A 20,014-nucleotide genomic window follows, 5' to 3' on the forward strand; every position below is an offset into this window, starting at 1 on the left:
ATGGATTTGCGAACACTTTCTCACCAGGGCTACGTGGATGTCAAACGGGGTCATGGACAGGAAAACATTTTGAAATATCCAACATGCATCAAGACATGTCTGCTCCCCGTACACCAGACACAGCCGTGTCATCACTAAGTTGTCTTATCTACATAATTCTTTGTATAGTAGAAAATGTTTTTGATCAAACTATAGATCACAAACCAACAAATACTCTTCTTCTATTTTACCTACCTCTTCTTTCTACCTCTTCTTCCTTGACATTATTATTCAATTTTAATTAACTACTTTCCCCAAAATCTAATAAATATTAGGCCACCCAGAGCCTTTTGCCTCCTGTCTCAGCAAAACCTTAACATTGAATAAACAGACTCCAGTGTAAAATTTGTGAAGGAAATCTTTTAGTTTCTATGAAAGTAAAAGGAACACGATGTTGTTTTTTAAAAAAAAATTTTGTGTTAGAAGACCAAAGCTTTTTTTTTGGTCTCTCCTTGGGCACAAATTTGGGTGTCTCAGTGTCTTGATCTGTAATTCAAATGACTGAATCTACTTCTCCATGTCTGTGTCTCTCAAGCATCAACGTGCCTTAGAATAACCTGGGGGAACTTATTAAAAATTGAGACCCCCTGGACATTTGAAGGATCCTGATGAAATAGGTGGGGCGAGGACCAGGATTTACAATTCCAACAAACAGTCCAGAAAGTCTCCTCTCAGGTGGCTCTCGAGCTTTGTCTTGACAAATGCTCCATCCACTCTAAGATTCCTCCCCAGCCTCACAGTCTATGAGCATTTCATTGGCTTTCACTTTCCCTGGGGCAACGTAAGCTTTCCAGAGACCAGCCTCCTTTCATTGTAGTAACAACTGGGTGACAGACTACATTCATAGGCAGAAGCTGCCACTGATCCACAGAGGACAAACTCAGGAGATTCCAAGGAGGCAGAGGCAGTGGCCCCCAGGACCCCACCACTGCCAGTGTTCTACACATTCAAGTCCTATAAGAGGGATAACCTGAGCCTGGACAAGGCTATCTGTTCATCCAGGACCTGGCACTGGAGTCTAAGTTGGAAAGGTCAGCATACTGTGCCCTTCTTCTGACAAGAGACTGGAAGGCAGCATCCTGAATAAAAGCACTGCTCTATCTCTCCCCTACAGGCTGCCCCCCTGTCTCCCTCTCCGTGGCAGTTAATTACAGTCCCAGCACAGGGGCAAAAAGCAAAGCCATACCGCCTGTCAGCAGCCTTCCCTGAAGAACAAAGGGAATTTAGAGGGCAAACAAGTCATAAAGCAGTTTTATTAAAATAAATAGGATTGTGTTTCCAAGGCCTAGGCTTTAAGAGAGAGAATATGAACAAGGCCAAGATGTGGATGCAGGCTCTCGGTTTGGTTCCGAGACTGTGATGATAAAATGCCCATTTGGCTCCTGGGGAATAGACTCGTTAGAGAGGGAAGAGCTTTGTGGCGATGGAGCATTGCTCATTTTCCCAGAAAGACAAATCATCCCACTGACATTTACAGAGCACACTGTGTAGAGAGCAGAGTCATAAATGCTTTGGGCTGATAACAGAAGTAGCTACACTTCACTGAATGTTTACTATCTGTCACACTGTAGTAAATGCATTTTCTCCTGGCACAATTCCAGCTCTTTCACCTAGCACGAGAGTGACCCTGAGCAGGTCATGAAACCCTGCAGTGTTTCCCTTTGCTCATCTGCCAAAAGGGAGAATGGCGGTGTCTACTCCATAAGGGTGTGTGTGTGCATGTGTGCGTGTGTGTGTGCGCATGTGTACGTATGTATATGTGTGTATGTGTGTGTTCTTGAGCAGTTAGTTTATGTCAAGCATGTTAGGTATTTTCATTCATTATGGCATTTCCTCCTCACTACCACCTTCTGAGGTGAGCACTGTTGTTATGCCCACTTTATAGATGAGGAAACTGAGGCTCAGTGAGGTAAAACAGTCCACCCAGAGTTGTATGCTAGTAAGTGGCAGAGCTGGTTTCTCAACTCCCCTCCCCTATTCACCAAAGTCTATGTCTTATTTGATATGTCCCCCCCCCATTTTATTGAGATGTAATTTACATATAATATCGTATAAATTTAAGTTGTACAACATAGTGATTTGATATATGCATATATTACAAAATGATCACCACAATAAGTTCACATTCACCACCTCACAGTTAATTCTTTTCTTATACTGGGAACTTTTAAGATCTATCTTTGCAACTTTCAAATACATAATACAGTACTATTAACTAGAGTCATATGGTGTTCATTACATCCCCAGGACATATTTATCATAACTGAAAATTGTGTCTTTTGACCACTTCACCCATTTCCCTCACCCCCTACCTCCTGCCTCTGGCAACCACAAATCTGATCTTTCTTTTGACAAATTTGTGTTTTTAGATTCCACATATATATGAGAGTCTACAATATGCATCTTCCTCTGTTTGACTTATTTCACTTAACATTATGCCCTTAAGGTTCATCTGTGTTGTCACAAATTGCAGAATTTCCTCCTTTTTATGCCTAAATAATATTCCATTGCATGTAGATACTACATTTTCTTCATTCATCCTTCAATGGACACTTAGGTTGTCTCCATGTCCTGCAAAGCCCATGCTCTTAAAAATGTGGAGGTCCAGAGAAACCTGAAAGCCTTAGAGAACAAGAGAATGTTAGAACTGTTTTTCTGCTATTACACAAATTTGAAATGAAGGAACCAGTGGGAGCATGCACATATCCTTCCCCCATAGATGTGTGAGTTCCCACCGCAGGGAAACAAAACACGAATATTGGACACAGTCAACTTCCAGTGAGTAGAACTCATCTAAAAGATTTGCCAAGTACTCCTAGGAATAAACAGTCAGAGAAGTAGGTCATTTTCACTGCTCTCCAGGCATGAGGGCTAGAGGGCAGACCTAAGGCGGCTCTGCGGTAGAGAGGAAGGGCACAATGTGCGACCTTTGTGCCGGACAACTGTGTCCTTCCCGGGCCTGCATCTTCGCATTTGTAAAATGAGTGGGCTGGATGCGGCAGAAAAGCTAAGGGCCTCGCATAACAGCAGGGATTCGTCAGGAAAGGTACCTGTCTGCTCTAGCTCCTCTTCCACCGAATAACTCTTCAGTTGTCATACCTCCCTGACCACCGAGTCTAGATAATGCTGTTCCCCTACTTGCTAGATTTTTATCACAGAACTCTGTACTGGCTGCAGGTACCTTGTTTGTTTATTTGCTTGTTTATTGCCTGCCACCACCCCCCCACCCCACAATACCACATGAGTTTCTGTGGATAAGAGACCATATCTGCTAAAGCTCCCCTAAGTCAGATCTCCTAAGTCAGCTGTCATGGTGCTTATAGTGCTCCCTGGCCTGGAGGAGGTGCACAGGACTACTTGCCAAATGCATTTTCACGATCCCAACGCGCCATGACATAAGGCCTGGCATAGTATTTACTTAGGTGGGAAACCCCTGGCTCTGGGGGAGAGAGGGCGTCCATGCAGTTCTGTCTTGTCCTTGGATCAGCACCCTGAGCATTGAGCTGCAGTATTTTCCTCTGGCCGTCTTGCATTGGACGCTGGGAGGCCATGATCCACTGCCAAGGTTTGTGAGCACACCAGGGATTGCTGTGGGGTGTGAAATCCAGCCCCACGACCCCTGGGGCTTCCCAGTCTGCCTCAGGGGCAGCCGTGGCTGCAGCAGATGAAGGCTCAGTGGCAGAGAGCAGCAGGCTGGAGTGCAGGGCCTAGGAGGAGGCAGCTCCAAACAGGAGTTTCCACCTTGGGAATAGCCCTCCAGAGACTGCACAGCATCTTCACAGTCCCCACGGTGAGCCTGGGACAAAGAGCTGAGATTCCTATTCTGATTTCATTGAGGAAGAGATGGAGTTCAAACCCTTTAACTCATTTGCTACCAGTGACGCAAGTGGAGGAGCCAATACAGGAACCTAGCCTCTCCGAGGCGGTGATGTAGGTAATGATGAAACCTTACTCCACCGTGCTCTGTGCTGCTAGGGCACCCTCAGAAATCCAGCAGTCTTCTCTGTCCTCAGTGAGTGCTTTGGGGCCTCTGGGCGCAGGGCCCACATTTGGGGTGCAGTATTACTGGCTTTTTGTATATTTAGTTTTGTTTTCAAGAACCCTAAGTAGCTAGAATCAAGAAATGAAAAACTGGAATCCTTTGTGCTTCCCCAGGTTGTATAAAATTTCCCGTAGAAGTGACCTGCCACTTTCGCCCCTTTGCCTCTCCAGTTTGAGACTTACTTCGCGCCCATGACAACCCGCACCAGCCTACCGTGAGTTTAGACCTCCAGCAAGATCAGATGCAGATAATCCAAACTGAAGCTTTTGTTAGCTTGTCTTGCCTTGATAACCTCCCAACCCTCCTGACCTTTGTTGGGACTGCCCAATTTCTAATCCTAGATTTCTGAGGTCACAGGAGCACTCATATCACAGCTGTCTTGATCTTGGCAGAATTTACACTGGCATTTTGTGAAGGCCAGACTAGACTCAGACAGAAGAGGAAAATACGTGTGAGGCCTGTGTAAGGAAGTCATAAATTTCCTTCATGAGGGATTAAATGCCCTTACTGATTATTTTTGTCATAAAGCCTCTCAGTGAAGGGATTTGGGAGCTGTATTGTTCAAAGCCTGATCTTGCCCTGTCCCAGCCCACACGCCATTCCTTCTGTCTGCACATTGTCCAAGCGGCTTCCAAGTTAAAATATTCCAAGTGCTCAGTGTGGCCAGTGGCCACCGTGTTGGACACTCCAGCTCTGGAGCATGTGAGATAAGAGGCATCCGGAAAGGGACCTTGGTCTAAGCTGGAGGCAAGATCGAAGGACGGGTGTTTGAGGATGCCTGGCTGCTTGTTTTGCCAAGTCTCCATGGGCCCTGAGTTCTTTCGGAATAACCAGCATGAGGATAATTGCTATGTCTTTAAAATAAAATGTTCATAAAATATCATCTGGACTTAGAAAAATCAGTCCTAGCTGCAGGTAGATAAACTGTGAAGGTAAGTAAAAACTCAGACACTTTGCGTTATCAGTACAGTGGTTTCAATAAGGAGTTTGGAGCTTAACATTTTTCAGCTGAAAAGCCTCTTAATTATTTTATGAAACCTTCCAATTCTAAAAATGGAAGAGACTGAATCTCATTCAACTAGATATTACTCCTGGGGCTGCCTGATTCTTCCCTGTTTCCAGTGTGTGTGTGTGTGTTTGTGTGTGTGTGTGTGTGTGTGTGTACATACATACACATGACAAAGAGGAACAAATATAAGCAGCAGAGATGAGGTGGGGGAAGGAGACAGTAGAACAGGAGGCATGAAGCTTTCTCAGGCTTCAGTTGCTGCAATTTATTAGTCTGGTCATAAAGAACTAGGCACTATCTTGAGACACCCACATTTATCAGTTGGACCTAGCTAGAGACGCATCGTCCAAAAAGCCGTCTAGGTGGTCTGTTTGAACTCCTCTCTACCACGGTGAAAACCATTATGGCACCACTTCCTAATTTCACTGTGTTGATCAATCATCTGGGGATTTGGTAAAATGTACATTCTGGTTCATAGATCTGGGATGGAGCCCCAGATTCTGCACTTCTGACAAGCTTCTGGGTGATACCTGTGCTACTTGTCTGCAGACAACACATTGACTAGGAAGGCCCTGGCTCATCAAATACTTGTCAGAACAAAGGAATGTAAGCATCCTTAGGTATTTTCTCCTTTTACACACTATATTCCCAGCTGGAATTTGAAAAGAGATAGGACTTAAGAGATCATAGGGGCCTGGTAGAAGCACCCCTATCCTTTGAGACTCATTTCTTTTATCCTTTCACCTTTCTGCCTCTAGGTATCTAAGATTGAAAGAGAAAAGACTCAAGAAGCCAAAAGGATTCGTGAGCTGGAACAGCGCAAGCACACGGTCCTAGTGACTGAACTCAAAGCCAAGCTCCACGAGGAGAAGATGAAGGAGCTGCAGGCCGTGAGGGAGAATCTCATCAAGCAGCATGAGCAGGAAATGTCTAGGACAGTGAAGGTGCGGGATGGGGAGATCCAGAGGCTCAAGTCGGCTCTGTGTGCCCTCCGGGACGGCAGCAGCGACAAAGTAAGGACAGCGCTCACCATTGAGGCCCGGGAGGAGGCCCGGAAACTGTTTGATGTGGAGCGCCTTAAGCTCCTCCAGGAAATTGCGGACCTGAAAACTGCCAAGAAGCAGGTGGATGAGGCTTTAAGTAATATGATCCAAGCGGATAAAATCAAGGCCGGGGACCTGAGGAGTGAGCATCAGTCCCACCAGGAAGCCATCTCCAAGATCAAGTGGGAGTCCGAGCGGGATATTCGGAGGCTGGTTAGTAATCCAGTGCAGAAGCATTCTCTTTCCCAGGCTCAGAGGGCCATGGGTTTGCTTTTGCAGGTGTTTCTCACAAGTGGATTATATGCCCACCTTTTGTTTTGTGTTCTATCCAAAATATAAGATAGATCAATAAGCAGGTAGGTAGGCAGGCAGACAGAGTCAGAAAGTGTAAAAGTTTTTGGATCACTTTTCTCATTAAAACTGGATTCATCCAGCCCAATATACATGGAAAGTACCTATTCAATAACTCCTGTTTTCTTGGATGTCTATAACAGTATTCCAAATTATGAGCTTATCAGAAATGAGCATGCTTTCGTGTGCTCTCTATTTATAGAAATGTAATAGGGTTTTTACAGGGGTGAGGAAAGTTTCTGTGGCTTTCAAGGTGTCTGAGAGGGGTAGCTACTGGGACATCCTGCGGGGCTCACCTTTCTGCTTTCTGGGAACCTGTCTGAAAGCAATAAATAGAACTATAAAATTACCAGTCATTTTAAAAATAGATTTTCCCCCCAAATAAGTAGGGGTCATTATAATTTTTCAATTGGATGTCATTCCTAAGTAGCATATTCCTAAGTATGCTATTATCAAGTTCAAAGACTTACTTCAACCCCTATAGATTTCAGTTTTTTTAAAAAAAAAGTATGCCCAAAGCCATCTGTCTCTCACTATGTCTAAAATAAAACAAGTATCACTATTGTGTAAAAGCATTAATATCCTAGAATGACCTTGTCTAATTATTTTAGGAGAATGTTTACATGTCTATACACAGAATGCTTAATATTGGTTATATCTTATCAAATGAACCATCACCCATTAGAATGTACTTTATACTTCTCTAAGAACAATTATTTCTTAGGAAAATTACACTTTCCCTCTTATGTCTGCTAATTCTAAGCAATTATTTTCTAAGAATTCTAATAATATTCCTTGGATTCTATCTCTAGGATTTCAATTTTAAGTAAAAAGTGGTTATCATAGAACATTTTAAAAACTAAACACGTGTAATTTTCTTTGTACTGCAATACACTGTGACTATAAAATGTTGCCTTTGTCCCTTTTCAAATTCTTTATCTGCAATTCATTCTATTGCACTGGTTGACAAAAGAAACCAAACACAGTGTAGCAATACTGGTCTCTGCCCTGCCTTTGGTTCTTGAAACAACAATGGCTGATGAGAAAAGAATCAGACCTATGAACTCTGGAGTCAGCAGGTAGGTAAATGAAAAGGATGCTTTACATTAAATATTTTTGTTTGTTGATGGTTTTCAGTGTAAAATCTACAAGTACATCCACTTGTTGATGTGTAGTTTTGTTCTGTGACTTCCTTTCCCCAGCATATTGCTGAAATAGAGGTGAAATCCCTCTTAATAACAATATAAAATCTAAGCTGCCTAAAGAATGGTTCAAAAATTGGGTGCAAACCAAATAACGTGGTAAACATTTTCAAACATACAGATGCACTTTTCATTTTTACTTTCTTCTTATCCTGTTCCTACTCTCACCCCAAGCTCCATTTTTGGAACTGAAAGGGAAAGAAATGGGGGCACTTCTGTCAAGAAAATTTCCCTTGTGAATTCTGAGATGTTTGTGTGTGTGTGTGTGTGTGTGTGTGTGTGTGTGTGTGTGTGTGTGTGTTTTCAATTCCCGTCTAAGAAAAGAACTGTGGAAGATTTTGGTATTCAGAGTCCACAGTCCATCCTTATAACCTCTGTATAATAGAGCCTCTCGACCCTAATTACTGATATATCCTGTAGAAAACCACTTGGAGAAATGCTAGAAACAATCCTGGAGTCAGTAGAGCATAGAAGCCAATAGAATGGGCCCTAAACAGAAGACTGAGTTTAAAATTAGGCTTCACCAATTAGCCATATGACTATGACCAATATAACCCTTTGAGTCTTCAGTCATCATCTCTAAAATGGTGATAACAAAATCTACATAGAAGGATTGTTAATAAAAATGAGATAAGGTATGTAAAGCTCTGAGTTTAGTGCCATAACTGTGGTGAAAGTTTAATAAATTTCAGTTGTGATGATGCGGATGATGAGGATGATTATATGAGCAGTAAGGGTATGATTTCCCAGAAAATTTAGTTGGGTAGGACGCATCAAGACTAGCCAGGAACATGCATATCTGGAACTATGGTAAACTGTAAATAATGCCATGCTGACAGACTGACAAATGAATGTGCTACTCAGTTAAGAATAACATTGGAGTTGATATTCTACAAGCAGATAGAGATTAAAGACAGTGCTTTTATTCCCAAATTAACAGGACAGTGTTTAATCCCTCACCAAGTTACCAAATGATATTACAGAATTTAGCCCAATTGCCACCCAAAATGGACTTAAAATTTCATCATGTGACTTAGAGGCAACAGCTCACAGATATTTGCATGTGGAAAATACATGACTGCATAACACAGTTTTCGTCTTTTTTTTCTCCACGGAACACAGCAAAGAAAGATTTATACAAAGTGACTTGTAATTATAAGGAGACTTCTTTATAAAGAAAAGAATATAATGTTGCTTGTAGTAAATGTCTTTTCTCTACCTCAAATTTGAATATTCACATAGACAATAATGAAGTGAGAAGAAAGGTTTTACCTGATAGCCATGCTTCCTTCAAAAATTATCTACAGACATTCACTTCACCTGCCCTCATCCAGGAATGGCCAAAACATTTCAGTCCAATGGAACACTGAATAATTGGTATCAAATGCTTAAAGGCCTTTTGTTAAGAAATATTTCTGGCTTAGCAGAAGTGAGTGTTGGGTTCAATAAATATATCCCACAGGTGCAGGAGGGAAAATAGTGCTGCTGTAACCCGGTATTTTCCATCCCTATTCTTGTTCCCACCATGGCTTTCTGACAGGAAGGGTAAATTGGCTGCTCTGAAACATAGATAGGAATGGAAAGAGCTAGATGAGATGGACACAGAAGGGCCTCACTCCCGATTCGCAGCCTGAATGCAAACATATTGGCCTTTGGAAATGACTAGGCCCCTGGGAAGTCGGCAGCTTCTTTAGCTACAAACGCCCTACTCCTAGTGGCTACTGCCATTTGAACTGAAGCCAAAGGCTATTCCTCCAAAGAGGAGGTAATGTCAAAAATTGTTCCAGGAGACATGGTAGTGGAATATTTTGTATCTGCCTTTATTAAAACTAATGGCCCATTTTAAAGTGAATCTTTTCTTTCCATATTTAACCAACTCAGACCATTTCAAACAATATATTGAGTCACAGCACCTACACAGAATACACTAGAGAGAAAAGAAATTCCTCTCTTTGATATCTGATTAGGCTAGGCTAGCCCTTCATTACACAGCATTGACTTTTTTCCATGGCAATCACCAAAAGAAGTTCAACTCATGCCATTGTAAAAATGCATTTCTTCACAGCATGGTTAAGTAACATGTCCTGGGTGTTGTTTAATTCAGATGGATGAAATCAAAGCCAAGGACAGGATCATCTTTTCCCTGGAAAAGGAACTGGAGACTCAGACAGGCTATGTACAGAAACTCCAACTGCAGAAGGAGGCTTTGGATGAGCAGCTCTTTCTGGTCAAGGAGGCAGAGTGTAACATGAGCAGTCCGAAGCGGGAGATTCCGGGGAGAGCAGGAGACGGCTCTGAGCTCTGCAGCAGTCCTGTAAGTCTGTCCACATTGAACTTGATAGCACAGGAGTCATCTTTTATTTAGCTCCCAAGTTTTGCTTTTCACTTAAGCTCTTTTCCTGTTGACTACAAAGAAATCAATTCTATTTCCACTAGAAAACCAGCTACTATCTTGGGAACAAGGCTTTCTAAACTCATAGACAACAATGTGGTTGGTATATGCTGCATTAGCAGATCACAAGAGAATTATAGATCATTTAAAATCCTTCACAGAAGTGTTCTAGCCATTGAAATCTATCCAAACTTTAGCCTATGATAAAGAATCATAAATTAGATGAAAAGGCTTTGCCTCTTGCCAAGACTGGTAATTTTTCCTTGTGTAAACAATTGGGTTGGACGTTGGTAAAGATGGTTGTCATCTCCAGGGGACGAAATGTGTAACTATAAAACGCTAAAGCATTTATATCATCCTCTGAATGCTTCTAGTCTGATTGAACTTGCCATTTAGTTCTGTGGGGTTTCATCATTTTATATAAGAAATTATTCTCAGAAGTGCAGCAATAGAAATCAGCTTATATACAGTGGACTTTCATACCTTATACCTTTCAAATTACTTAGCTGTTAAAAAGATGAAAATGAATTATTTAGGAACAGAGACAGGTTCCAAAGTGGTACTTAGAACCAAGTAATGGATAATTTATGAGTTGATATTTAGGATATCTTTATCCCCATAGGTGGTGGCAAGACTGTGGAACTAGGACTTAGCAGATGTAAACTTTAGTTCTAGGGTTTAGCAGATGGAAATCTTAGTTCTTTCACTGACTATTACCCTGCATACCATGTAGCATAATTGTCAAGATAATGGACTCTAGAGTCAGACCCTTTAGTCCAAATCCTGGATCTGCCATTTACAGTGTGACTTTAGGCAAATCATTCCACTGCTCTGAGCTTCTTCATCTGTAAAAGAGAGACAATAGTGGTACTCCATAGGCTTGTCTGAGATTTAGAAGATATGGTATGTGAAATATTGAAGTCTGACACACAATTAGCTTTTAATGCATATTAACTATTGATACTAGCCGCAAGATCTTGAACAAGTTATGACCTCCTTGAGTCTTACCTGTTCTGTTGAATCCTCTAGGATATTGTGATCTAGGGATATAATATATGTGAAACTGCCTTGTCAACAATACAGCACTAGCAAAATGTAAGATGATAATGGAATTGCAAGTATATGATAATAATGGTCCTGTGGACTCCACAGAATGGAATTAAGCCATGGCTGCTGTGTGTAAGGTGATCTATGACAATTAATGCCAGTTGGCAAGCAAATTGCTCTGGGCAAAATATTCCTTTTATACATGAAGGTCAGACACCAGCCTTCTCACTTTGACCTTCTTCTCCAGGAATATGCAGGAATTTACAAATCCCATCTCTTCCTGGTGTTATATCCCTTCTTTGAATAAGTTTCATAGCCAGGCATCTGTTTAAGCTGTGGGAAGCAACGTGTAGCCATGACACAAGGGTGTTTCTTGAGCCTCACATAATCATAACATGTCTGTGGTCTCACAGCTCACAGATTTAATAAACTGGTCCAAATATTTCCCTGTGCCAGGAGTCAGGGCTCCAGGGAGTAGATGCCACATAAAATCCACCTACAATTTCAACTAGACTTAGTCTTAAACCCAAGTGGTAAATATTGGGGGTTTAAAAGGTGTAAGTATTTGCTCTTCTCTGAATGAGAGAACATTTTACTCTCACCTGTAAACCAGATGAAAGGACATAAGCCTATTACTGTTAAGAACTGTATTCCAAAACTTTGTGAAAAGTGTTGTTGACTAAGTATCCATTTTAACTTCAATGTGTAGGATTTGCGAAGAAATCAAAAGAGAATAGCTGAATTGAATGCCACTATAAGAAAATTAGAAGACAGGAATACCTTGCTTGGAGATGAACGAAATGAATTGGTAAGTTCTAATGTTTTATTTTATTTTTTTGTGGAGCATTATGTTATAGAAGTATATGTGATGTTATAGATGTATAACAAAAGAGAAAAGCACACAAATAAAGGTACAGCTCAATCAATATGCCCAAAGTGATATACCCGTATAACCCCACCCAGACGAGTAAATGGAAGATTACCAGTATCTCAGACCTCCTCTTCTGTGATCCCTTCCAATCATCACCCTTCTAAAGTTAGCTACTATACTGACTTCTATCATAACAGATGTCTATCACCATTTTAAAAATTAGTTGTCAATGGAATTATACAATATTGACTCTTTTGTGCCTTTTGTGTGTGTGTGGCCCAGCATTACATTTGTGAGAGTCATCCATTGCATTGCATATAGTATTCATTCATTTTTGTACTCTAGTATTCAATTAATACACCAAAATTTTCTGATTCTTCTATTGTTAATAAACACGTATGTTGTTGTTAATGGTGCCTGCTACATGTCTTTGGTGAGAAAAATGTGTTCATTTCTGGGAGTAACATACCAAGGAGCAGAATTGCTGGATCAGAAAGTATGCATATAGTTAGCTTCAGATAGTGTAGAAAACTAAACAATTTTCCATAGTTGTTACAAGGATTTACATTCCCACCAGCCATGTATGAGAGTTGTCATTTGTCCACATCTTTGCCAAAACACAAAGATAATTGTTCATTTTAATCATTTTGATGGGTGTGTGGTATATTTTTATTGTGATTTCCATTTTTATTTTTCTTCTTAAAAGTGAGGTTGCATAACTTTTCAAATATCTATTGGCTTTTGGGGTATCCTGTGTGTTTTATTCTTTTTATTTTACTCATATCGTACTGTCTTCATTTTCTTATTAACATTAGGAACTTTTCCAAACCATCTTTTGGCTATTTGTGTTTAAAATATCCTGCTTATATTTTACATTTATTTTTCTTTGTAAGAAATTCTAAGGTCTCAGTCCAGACCTACTAAGTAGGATCTCTAGGGTTAGGGCCCAACAATCTGTGCTTTAACAAGCCCTACAGTGATTTTGATACTCACTAACTACTGAGATACATTGACTAGAAGCATATATGCTACATATCTTCCATTGATCTAGATTGTAGAACATGCAGAGGAAAGCAGAAGCTCAATTAATTAGTGTATGGTCAAGATAGGTCACATATAGGTAACACCAGGTATAGGTAATGGCCAAGTCACTAGGCATTACGTCCTCCATTAAAAAGGCAGCAGGTATTTGAAGGAAAGCAGCCCTCATCATGGCTCTCTTGGGAACACTGCTTCCATCTGGACTATTGTCCTCTAAACCTGGTGCACAATTATTAACCTGGGATCTACCTTCACCATTCCACCTTGAATTTATTTTCAAGTCTCTCCTCTTTCTTTCCTCCAGCTCTTCCCTTTTCTTGATTTACTCTCTTGTTTTGGTGAAACTCGACATTCATTAGTTTCTTCTACAAGACTGCATGGGATATAAAGTTTTAGAGTTCTGGAGTGTCTAAAAATATCTTCATTCTTTCTTCATATTTGATTAATTGTTTGGCTAAATGTAGAGGAATGTTGAAGATGTAGCTGCATTGCTTGTTTTTTTTTTTGTTTTTTTTTTCTCCTGCTTCTGGTGTTGCTATTGAGAAATCCAAAGCCATCTGATTCTTGTTTTATTGTACGTGACCTGCATGCAGAATCTTCTATTTGTCCCCAGAATTCTGGAATTTCACAAGAATATGACTTGGTGTGCATGGGTTTTTTCTTTATATATATGGGATGAAAAAATATTGATTGTGCTATGCATTCAGTGGCCTTTCTAATTTGGAAACTTGTATCTTTTCATCCTGGGAAATTTTCTTGAATTCTTTTGTTGACTTCCATTCCATCATTTTCTCTGGTCTCTCTTTCTGTAATTCCTGTTTGTTTTGGATATTGTATTTCCTAGGTTAGTTGCCTTTTAAATTTTTTATGTTTTAGTTCATTTTTTTTCCCCTTGGTATGGTCTCCTTTTTTATAGCCTCCCATTCTTGTTTCACTAATGCTATATTATCTTTTATCTCTCTGAGGGTATTAATATTTTTGGCATTTCCTCTACTGAATAATATTTGTTTCCTCCAAATTGCTTTTTTATTTTTGTTTTCCATATTTTACCTTCTTAGTGGTGGCTGTTGGTATAAAGAAGTTACTTCAGCCTTTCCTTGTTTCAAATACATGCATTTTATGTCATGAGTGTTTTTCTAAGCATGGCTTTAGCTTTATCCTGTTTTTTTAATGTCATAATGTATTGCTATTTAATTCACATCTTTTCTAATATAATTTCTTCTTTAAAATTTGAGATGACTTAGAAGGTTTTGGCTTAATTTCCAAACATTTGAGATTTTTGAGTTATCTTTTTGTTATTGATTTCTACCTTAATTCTACTACAGTCACAGAACACACTTTGTATTATTTCATTCCTTTAGAATTTTGTTGAGATTTGCTTTATGACTCCAGCATATGGTCAATTTTAGAAATATCCTATGTTCACATGAAAAGAAGTCATATCTGCAATTATTAGAATTGTATTGTGTCAAGTTTATTAATAATCTTATTTTAAATCTTCTATTTTCTTAGTGATGTTTTTGCTTGTTCTTCTCACAGATTTGTCCATTTTCTTTCTTACTTCTATCAATTTATATATATATATATATAAATATAAAATGGTACTAGGTATATATAAATTAAGATTTATTATATATTTTTAGTGTATTGGCCCTTTTGTCATTATGAATTTTTTATCTCTAATAATACTTTACATAACATTTTTGCCTGATATTAATCAAACTATATCAGTCTTTTTCTTCAGTGCTTTTGTGAAAATACATAATGTTCACCCTTTCTCTGTTGTATTTAAAGTATGTCTTTTAAAAGAACCATTTTGTTGGGTACTATGGAACTGTGGTTATTGATGTATGCTACGTTAGAATTACAGATATTTCCTTTTCTTTGTGTTGATGTGCACTTTCTATAAATAGCATATACAGGTAAATATAAAATTTTTAAACACTTGTCATTAACCTCCAGAAAAGAAGCACAGGTTAACATAGTGAACCTAGGGGAATAGTTTATTGTCCTTATATGTGCTCAATATTTAATATTAGTGCTTTAGGTACTAAAGCTCAAAACTGAGGATTAAATGAGATTATTTATGAAATATAAATTCAGTTTTGGCCCTTGATATAAAACGGGAGTTTTCAAATGGCAGTTAGGATAGAGTTGGAGAATACTGTTTTAGAACCACAAGAACTTTTTATAATACTTATAGATAGCTATGTCTCCTACCCCAGCAATCCCCCAAATAGTAGGTTCTTATAAACAGGAGTGAGTACTTTAAGCAGGCTTTCCAGATATTTCTGATACACCCCTCCACTTTCCTTATTTTGGTATCCGCTCCCCCAGTACATACTCACATTCAGAACCATTAGCGTGACATGAATGAAGCAATCATGGGAACTTGAACATGGAAACTCCTTATGAATAGGGTGACCCTAACATATGTCATCCAAATGGGAGAGTTTTGAGAGTAAAAGGAGGGATTGTTAATGGTTATCCTATGTCAACATTTATAAACATAGATCAGTGTTTTTCAACTAGAGACAATTTTGGCAATATCTGGCATCTAGGGGGCAGAAGCCAGGGGTGCTGCTAAACATCATACAATACACAGAACAGAAGAAAAGTCTGGCCCCAGATGTGTGGTCTGCAGAGGCTGAAAAACTCTGCCTTAAACTAAGTAGGCAAACCTGAGAACTGTGGGTAGGTAACAAAACAACCATAGTTTTCCAAGGCTTGGTGAGAATTAATTGTTTACTTAAACACAAATATCAATAGAGTTTCAGAGGTATGTTTTGTTTTGCTCTTCCTCCATAAAACAGTCTTTAAAATAAACAGCTTTAGTGTGAGTCAGGAGGCGTGGCAATATTTCTGATGGAAAGAATGAGCTCTGGGGACAACCAGGTTTGGATTTGGGCCCTGGTTGTGCCACTGAAGAGACTCTATGAATCCCATGAGGTGCTTTATGTCTTTGAGCCAATGGGGCCGTGGGGGCTTGGGGCGGGGAGGCAGGGGGCAATTGGGCCTGAGCTGTGTGTGTGTGTGTGTGTGTGTGTGTGTGTGTGTGTCCGCGCACAGGGAAGGGATTGGGCCTGAGCTGTGTGTGTGTGTGTGTGTGTGTGTGTGTGTGTGTGTGTGTGTGTGTGTGTGTGTGTCCACGCACAGGGAAGGGATTGGGCCTGAGCTGTGTGTGTGTGTGTGTGCAGGCGCACGTGGAGGGGGCGATTGGGACTGAGCTGAGACGTGGGGACGTGCATGTGGCGGCGGGGGCAGGATGCGACTGGGCCTGAGCTGAGACGTGGGGACGTGCGTGTGGCGGCGGGGGCAGGATGCGACTGGGCCTGAGCAGTGCGGGGGACTGGGCTGGAGGAGTTGAGTGGGACAAGGAGCACAGTTGCTCTTCCCGAGCCTCCCCAAAGCAGGTTCTCAGGAGCACCTCCTTTAACATAACCAGCTGTTGGAGGGCTATGAAGAATTTGATGAAGAGCCCTTTGAGGAAACTGTAACTTGTGTCTTCTCAGTTAAAACGCGTGCGGGAAACTGAAAAACAATGTAAACCTCTTCTGGAAAGGAACAAGTGCCTCGCCAAGAGAAACGATGAACTCATGCTGTCTTTGCAACGCATGGAGGAGAAACTGAAAGCCGTTACCAAGGAAAACTCAGAAATGGTGGGTGTCACAGACTCTGCAATACTGCGGCTTCCTTTCTTATGTTACACCAATCACCTGACTTATTGCTCTTTCTCAGGATTTTTTTTTTTTAAATACAATGCTATGTATGAAAGTTTGGATTTTTCCTTATGTAAGCAAAGAACCTTGAAAGGTTACTGGCTCTGGGTTTTGCGGAGCTTCTAAATTTGCAGAACAGCAGGAGTGCTTCCAGGAATGTGCACTCTCCAAAAGATCCAAAATAGAGAAGCAAGCTTCCAGCATAGTTCTCAGCAGCAGGCAGCTCCTTCCAAGAATTCCTCTAAAGTGCTCTTTACAGAGCTGTACAGTGGGTATCCCTCATCTTCTAAGAACTTTCATGATAGCTGGGAATAGATGCCATCTTTTGTATTGTGTGTGGTTACGTCATATGCTAATGCACTCCTTAACAGGCTTTCAGTACTGCTATCCGGCATTCCCAATGATTCCAACTCACTCCAGCAGAAAAAAATGTATTGTATTTGAGAGTTTTAGTTGGGATGTGTGTGTATTGAAGCTGGGCAGTTTTCAGATTTAGCTAGAGCCTCAGAAACTTTCTGCCAATATTTTATGTTGACTGCTAAAGTTTGAGATTTTTAAAGTCTCCACCTGTACATTCTTCTTTTCCAATCCAGAGAGAAAAAATAACAACTCATCCACCCCTGAAGAAATTAAAATCTCTGAATGATCTTGATCAAGCTAATGAAGAACAGGAGACAGAGTTTCTAAAACTTCAAGTCATTGAGCAACAGAACATTATTGATGAGCTCACCAGGGTAGGTCTCGATCAGTCTATGAATGCTAGGCTATTCCCACGAACAAGTAACCAAGACATCAACTCACACTGGAAGCACTTAATAATTTTGAATTAGCCCCAAAGGCCCAAGTTCATATGTTCAATATGTAAACAAGTTTAAGAGACTCTATTCCAAAAATACTTTGTATCATTAAATTAATTTACACCTTTTCAATTATAATACAATTATCAGTTATTATGATAAATTAATTTGTTAACTAATCTGGTAACACAAATAGTAGTTGCAAAGAACATTAAACTTTCAACTGCATTGTAATGTGAGTAGGTAGGTCGTGTGGGTGTATCTTATGATTGCCTTCCAGTATCAAGATTCTGAGACTCAGTGATTAAATATTTCACCTACAGTAGCAGAACTATATGCTTCTTGTTTCCAAACACCTAATTCGGTGCCTATCTAGCACATAGTTGCAGTTTAATAAATATTTGTTGATTACACAACAATATCCTAAGTCACAAGAGAGCTGAAACTGCAGTCTAGCTCTTCTGACCGTGACTTCAGAACCTGGTGAAACAGGTAGAGCAGTTAGTACTCCCGTTTTCTTCTGGCTAAAGTCTGTGTTACCAACAGTTGTGGATTAAGACCTTTTGTGCCTTTGGGGTTCCCCTTTGCCTCTCTGTCTTTATACTGTGAATAATACCTCTGGTCACTCTCACTTCTGGAGCAAGCCCAGACCTAGAAAGTTAAGGAACTAGTGATGGGGGATTTAGGTAATAGTCTCCAGAGTAGGGGGAAGAAGGTGATTTATCGCCAACGAGGAAAGAAAACAATATAACTTTTGTTTATAATTATTTGTGGTTCACCCTTTTAAAACTTTCTATGTTGAGTATATGTTATAATGCACATACTTTATTAGGAGGGTAATCTAAGCATAATTTTTAAAAAAGTTTCAGATATATTGATGTTGCATGATTAAAACATTTTTACATATAAAGGTGAGAAATAGAAAAGATTAACACCCCTGGCTTAAACCGATTACCAAATGTGGCCTTCAAAGTGCTGCACCTCCCTCTTCACTTCCACACCCTTCATAACACACAAATCTCACACAATCATGAGTCCAGGAATTTGCTGAAGTTTAGGGATCCTGAGTTTGAACTAAATGTTTCTTACAGAATTTTGACATGTTAAGGCATGTCCACTAGACTCTCAAAGAGGCATAGGTATCCCTTATTGTATCTACCTTTAAATTTGTACGGTAAATATCTGAAGTACTTAGTAGATGAACCAGATTTTCAGGATATCTCTATTCACAAGTATGAGTCACAAAGTCATTATTTCTAAATATTCTTTGAGTTTCCCAGAAAATCCCAATGAGTACTCTGCCACCCACCTCTGCTCCTAAATAGTCACTAGATCAGCGATTTTCAACCAGTGAGCCACAAGAATACTTAAAACATGCAATGACTACGGAGACAGGGTCGCTGACCTCTTTTCCCTTAGATTGTCAAATAAAAAAAATAACAGCCAGCACAATGATAGCTGTTTGGTGTGAATGAATCAAAATTATACATACTTTTTTTGTCAGAGCAGAAAAAAACATAATTTTTGGTGTGCTACAGAATCTCAGTAATTAGTGAATGCATGCCATGAGATGAAAACGGTTGAAAATCACTGCACTAGATGATTTCAACCAAGGTACTCTTCTCCCATCTTAAGAGGCTGCAGGTGAGAACAAGGACCCAAGAAGAGCCAAAGGTAGCTCTCTCTGTGCCTTTCAGATGATTAAATGAAAAGAATATGGCTTTACTAGATTGCGAAGGGACATTTTTTCAACACAAAGTAATTTTGGGTCTGAGAAAACTAAAGAATTGTGCTTGGAAAGAATATGAGTAAATATTTTCAGAGCTCCTTGATCTTCGAGCATAAAACAAAGGATTCCGATAAGAAACACAGTGCACATCTTGATTGTGAGGCTCTCAGATCCACATAGATGATCAGGAAAAGTTGTAGAATATTCTTACTTGGAAAATGTTCAAGCATCAAACCCAAAAGTTGCTAAAATTTACCAAATATAATCTTATTTTAAATAGAAATAAATAATGCCTCTGGGGAAAAATAACTCTGTGGAAAACAAAACAACTACTACAAAACCTATAGGGGGAAATGTACTAACTCAAGGTCCGCAAAGTCTTTTTCATTTGTTTTCCAGGACCGAGAAAAGCTCATCCGCAGGAGAAAGCATAGAAGAAGTTCCAAGCCAATTAAGGTAATGAGGAAACTGGGTTGGCAGGCTTTTGCCACAAACAGCGAAAGAAATGAGGCGTGCCCAAAAATCTCCCTGCAAAGATGTGATAAACCACATGTTCCTGAACTTCAGCAAACCATGGGCTTTATTTAATAAAAGAAAATCTCTTCTCTTCACAACTCACAGAAGTCCAGAAATGCTTGTGTGGTGCATTTTAACCTGAAAGGGTTCACTTGCATATGACTTTCTCTCAGTTAAGAAGCCACGAGGTTCAACATAGAAAGGGTTATCTGACCA

General features: G+C 39.9%; 1 protein-coding gene across 3 annotated transcripts in view; it reads left to right on the forward strand.

Moving 5' to 3' along the window:
• The window catches only part of JAKMIP2 (janus kinase and microtubule interacting protein 2), a 146,964-nt gene that overhangs the window by 91,351 nt on the left and 35,599 nt on the right, over positions 1–20,014 (forward strand). The window contains exons 3-8 of one of the 3 annotated variants that reach the window (XM_090289272.1): positions 5,849–6,346; positions 9,791–10,000; positions 11,835–11,933; positions 16,550–16,696; positions 17,350–17,490; positions 19,682–19,738. In XM_090289272.1, coding sequence (XP_090145398.1) covers positions 5,849–6,346; positions 9,791–10,000; positions 11,835–11,933; positions 16,550–16,696; positions 17,350–17,490; positions 19,682–19,738 — 1,152 coding nt within the window. Of the gene's footprint in view, positions 1–5,848; positions 6,347–9,790; positions 10,001–11,834; positions 11,934–16,549; positions 16,697–17,349; positions 17,491–19,681; positions 19,739–20,014 lie in introns of those variants that run through there. The other 2 variants (XM_090289271.1, XM_090289270.1) reach the window with 2 other exon arrangements.

The sequence above is a fragment of the Furipterus horrens genome, unplaced genomic scaffold (genome assembly GCF_987537825.1).
Source record: "Furipterus horrens unplaced genomic scaffold, mFurHor1.1.pri manual_scaffold_10, whole genome shotgun sequence".
NCBI lineage: Eukaryota > Metazoa > Chordata > Mammalia > Chiroptera > Furipteridae > Furipterus > Furipterus horrens.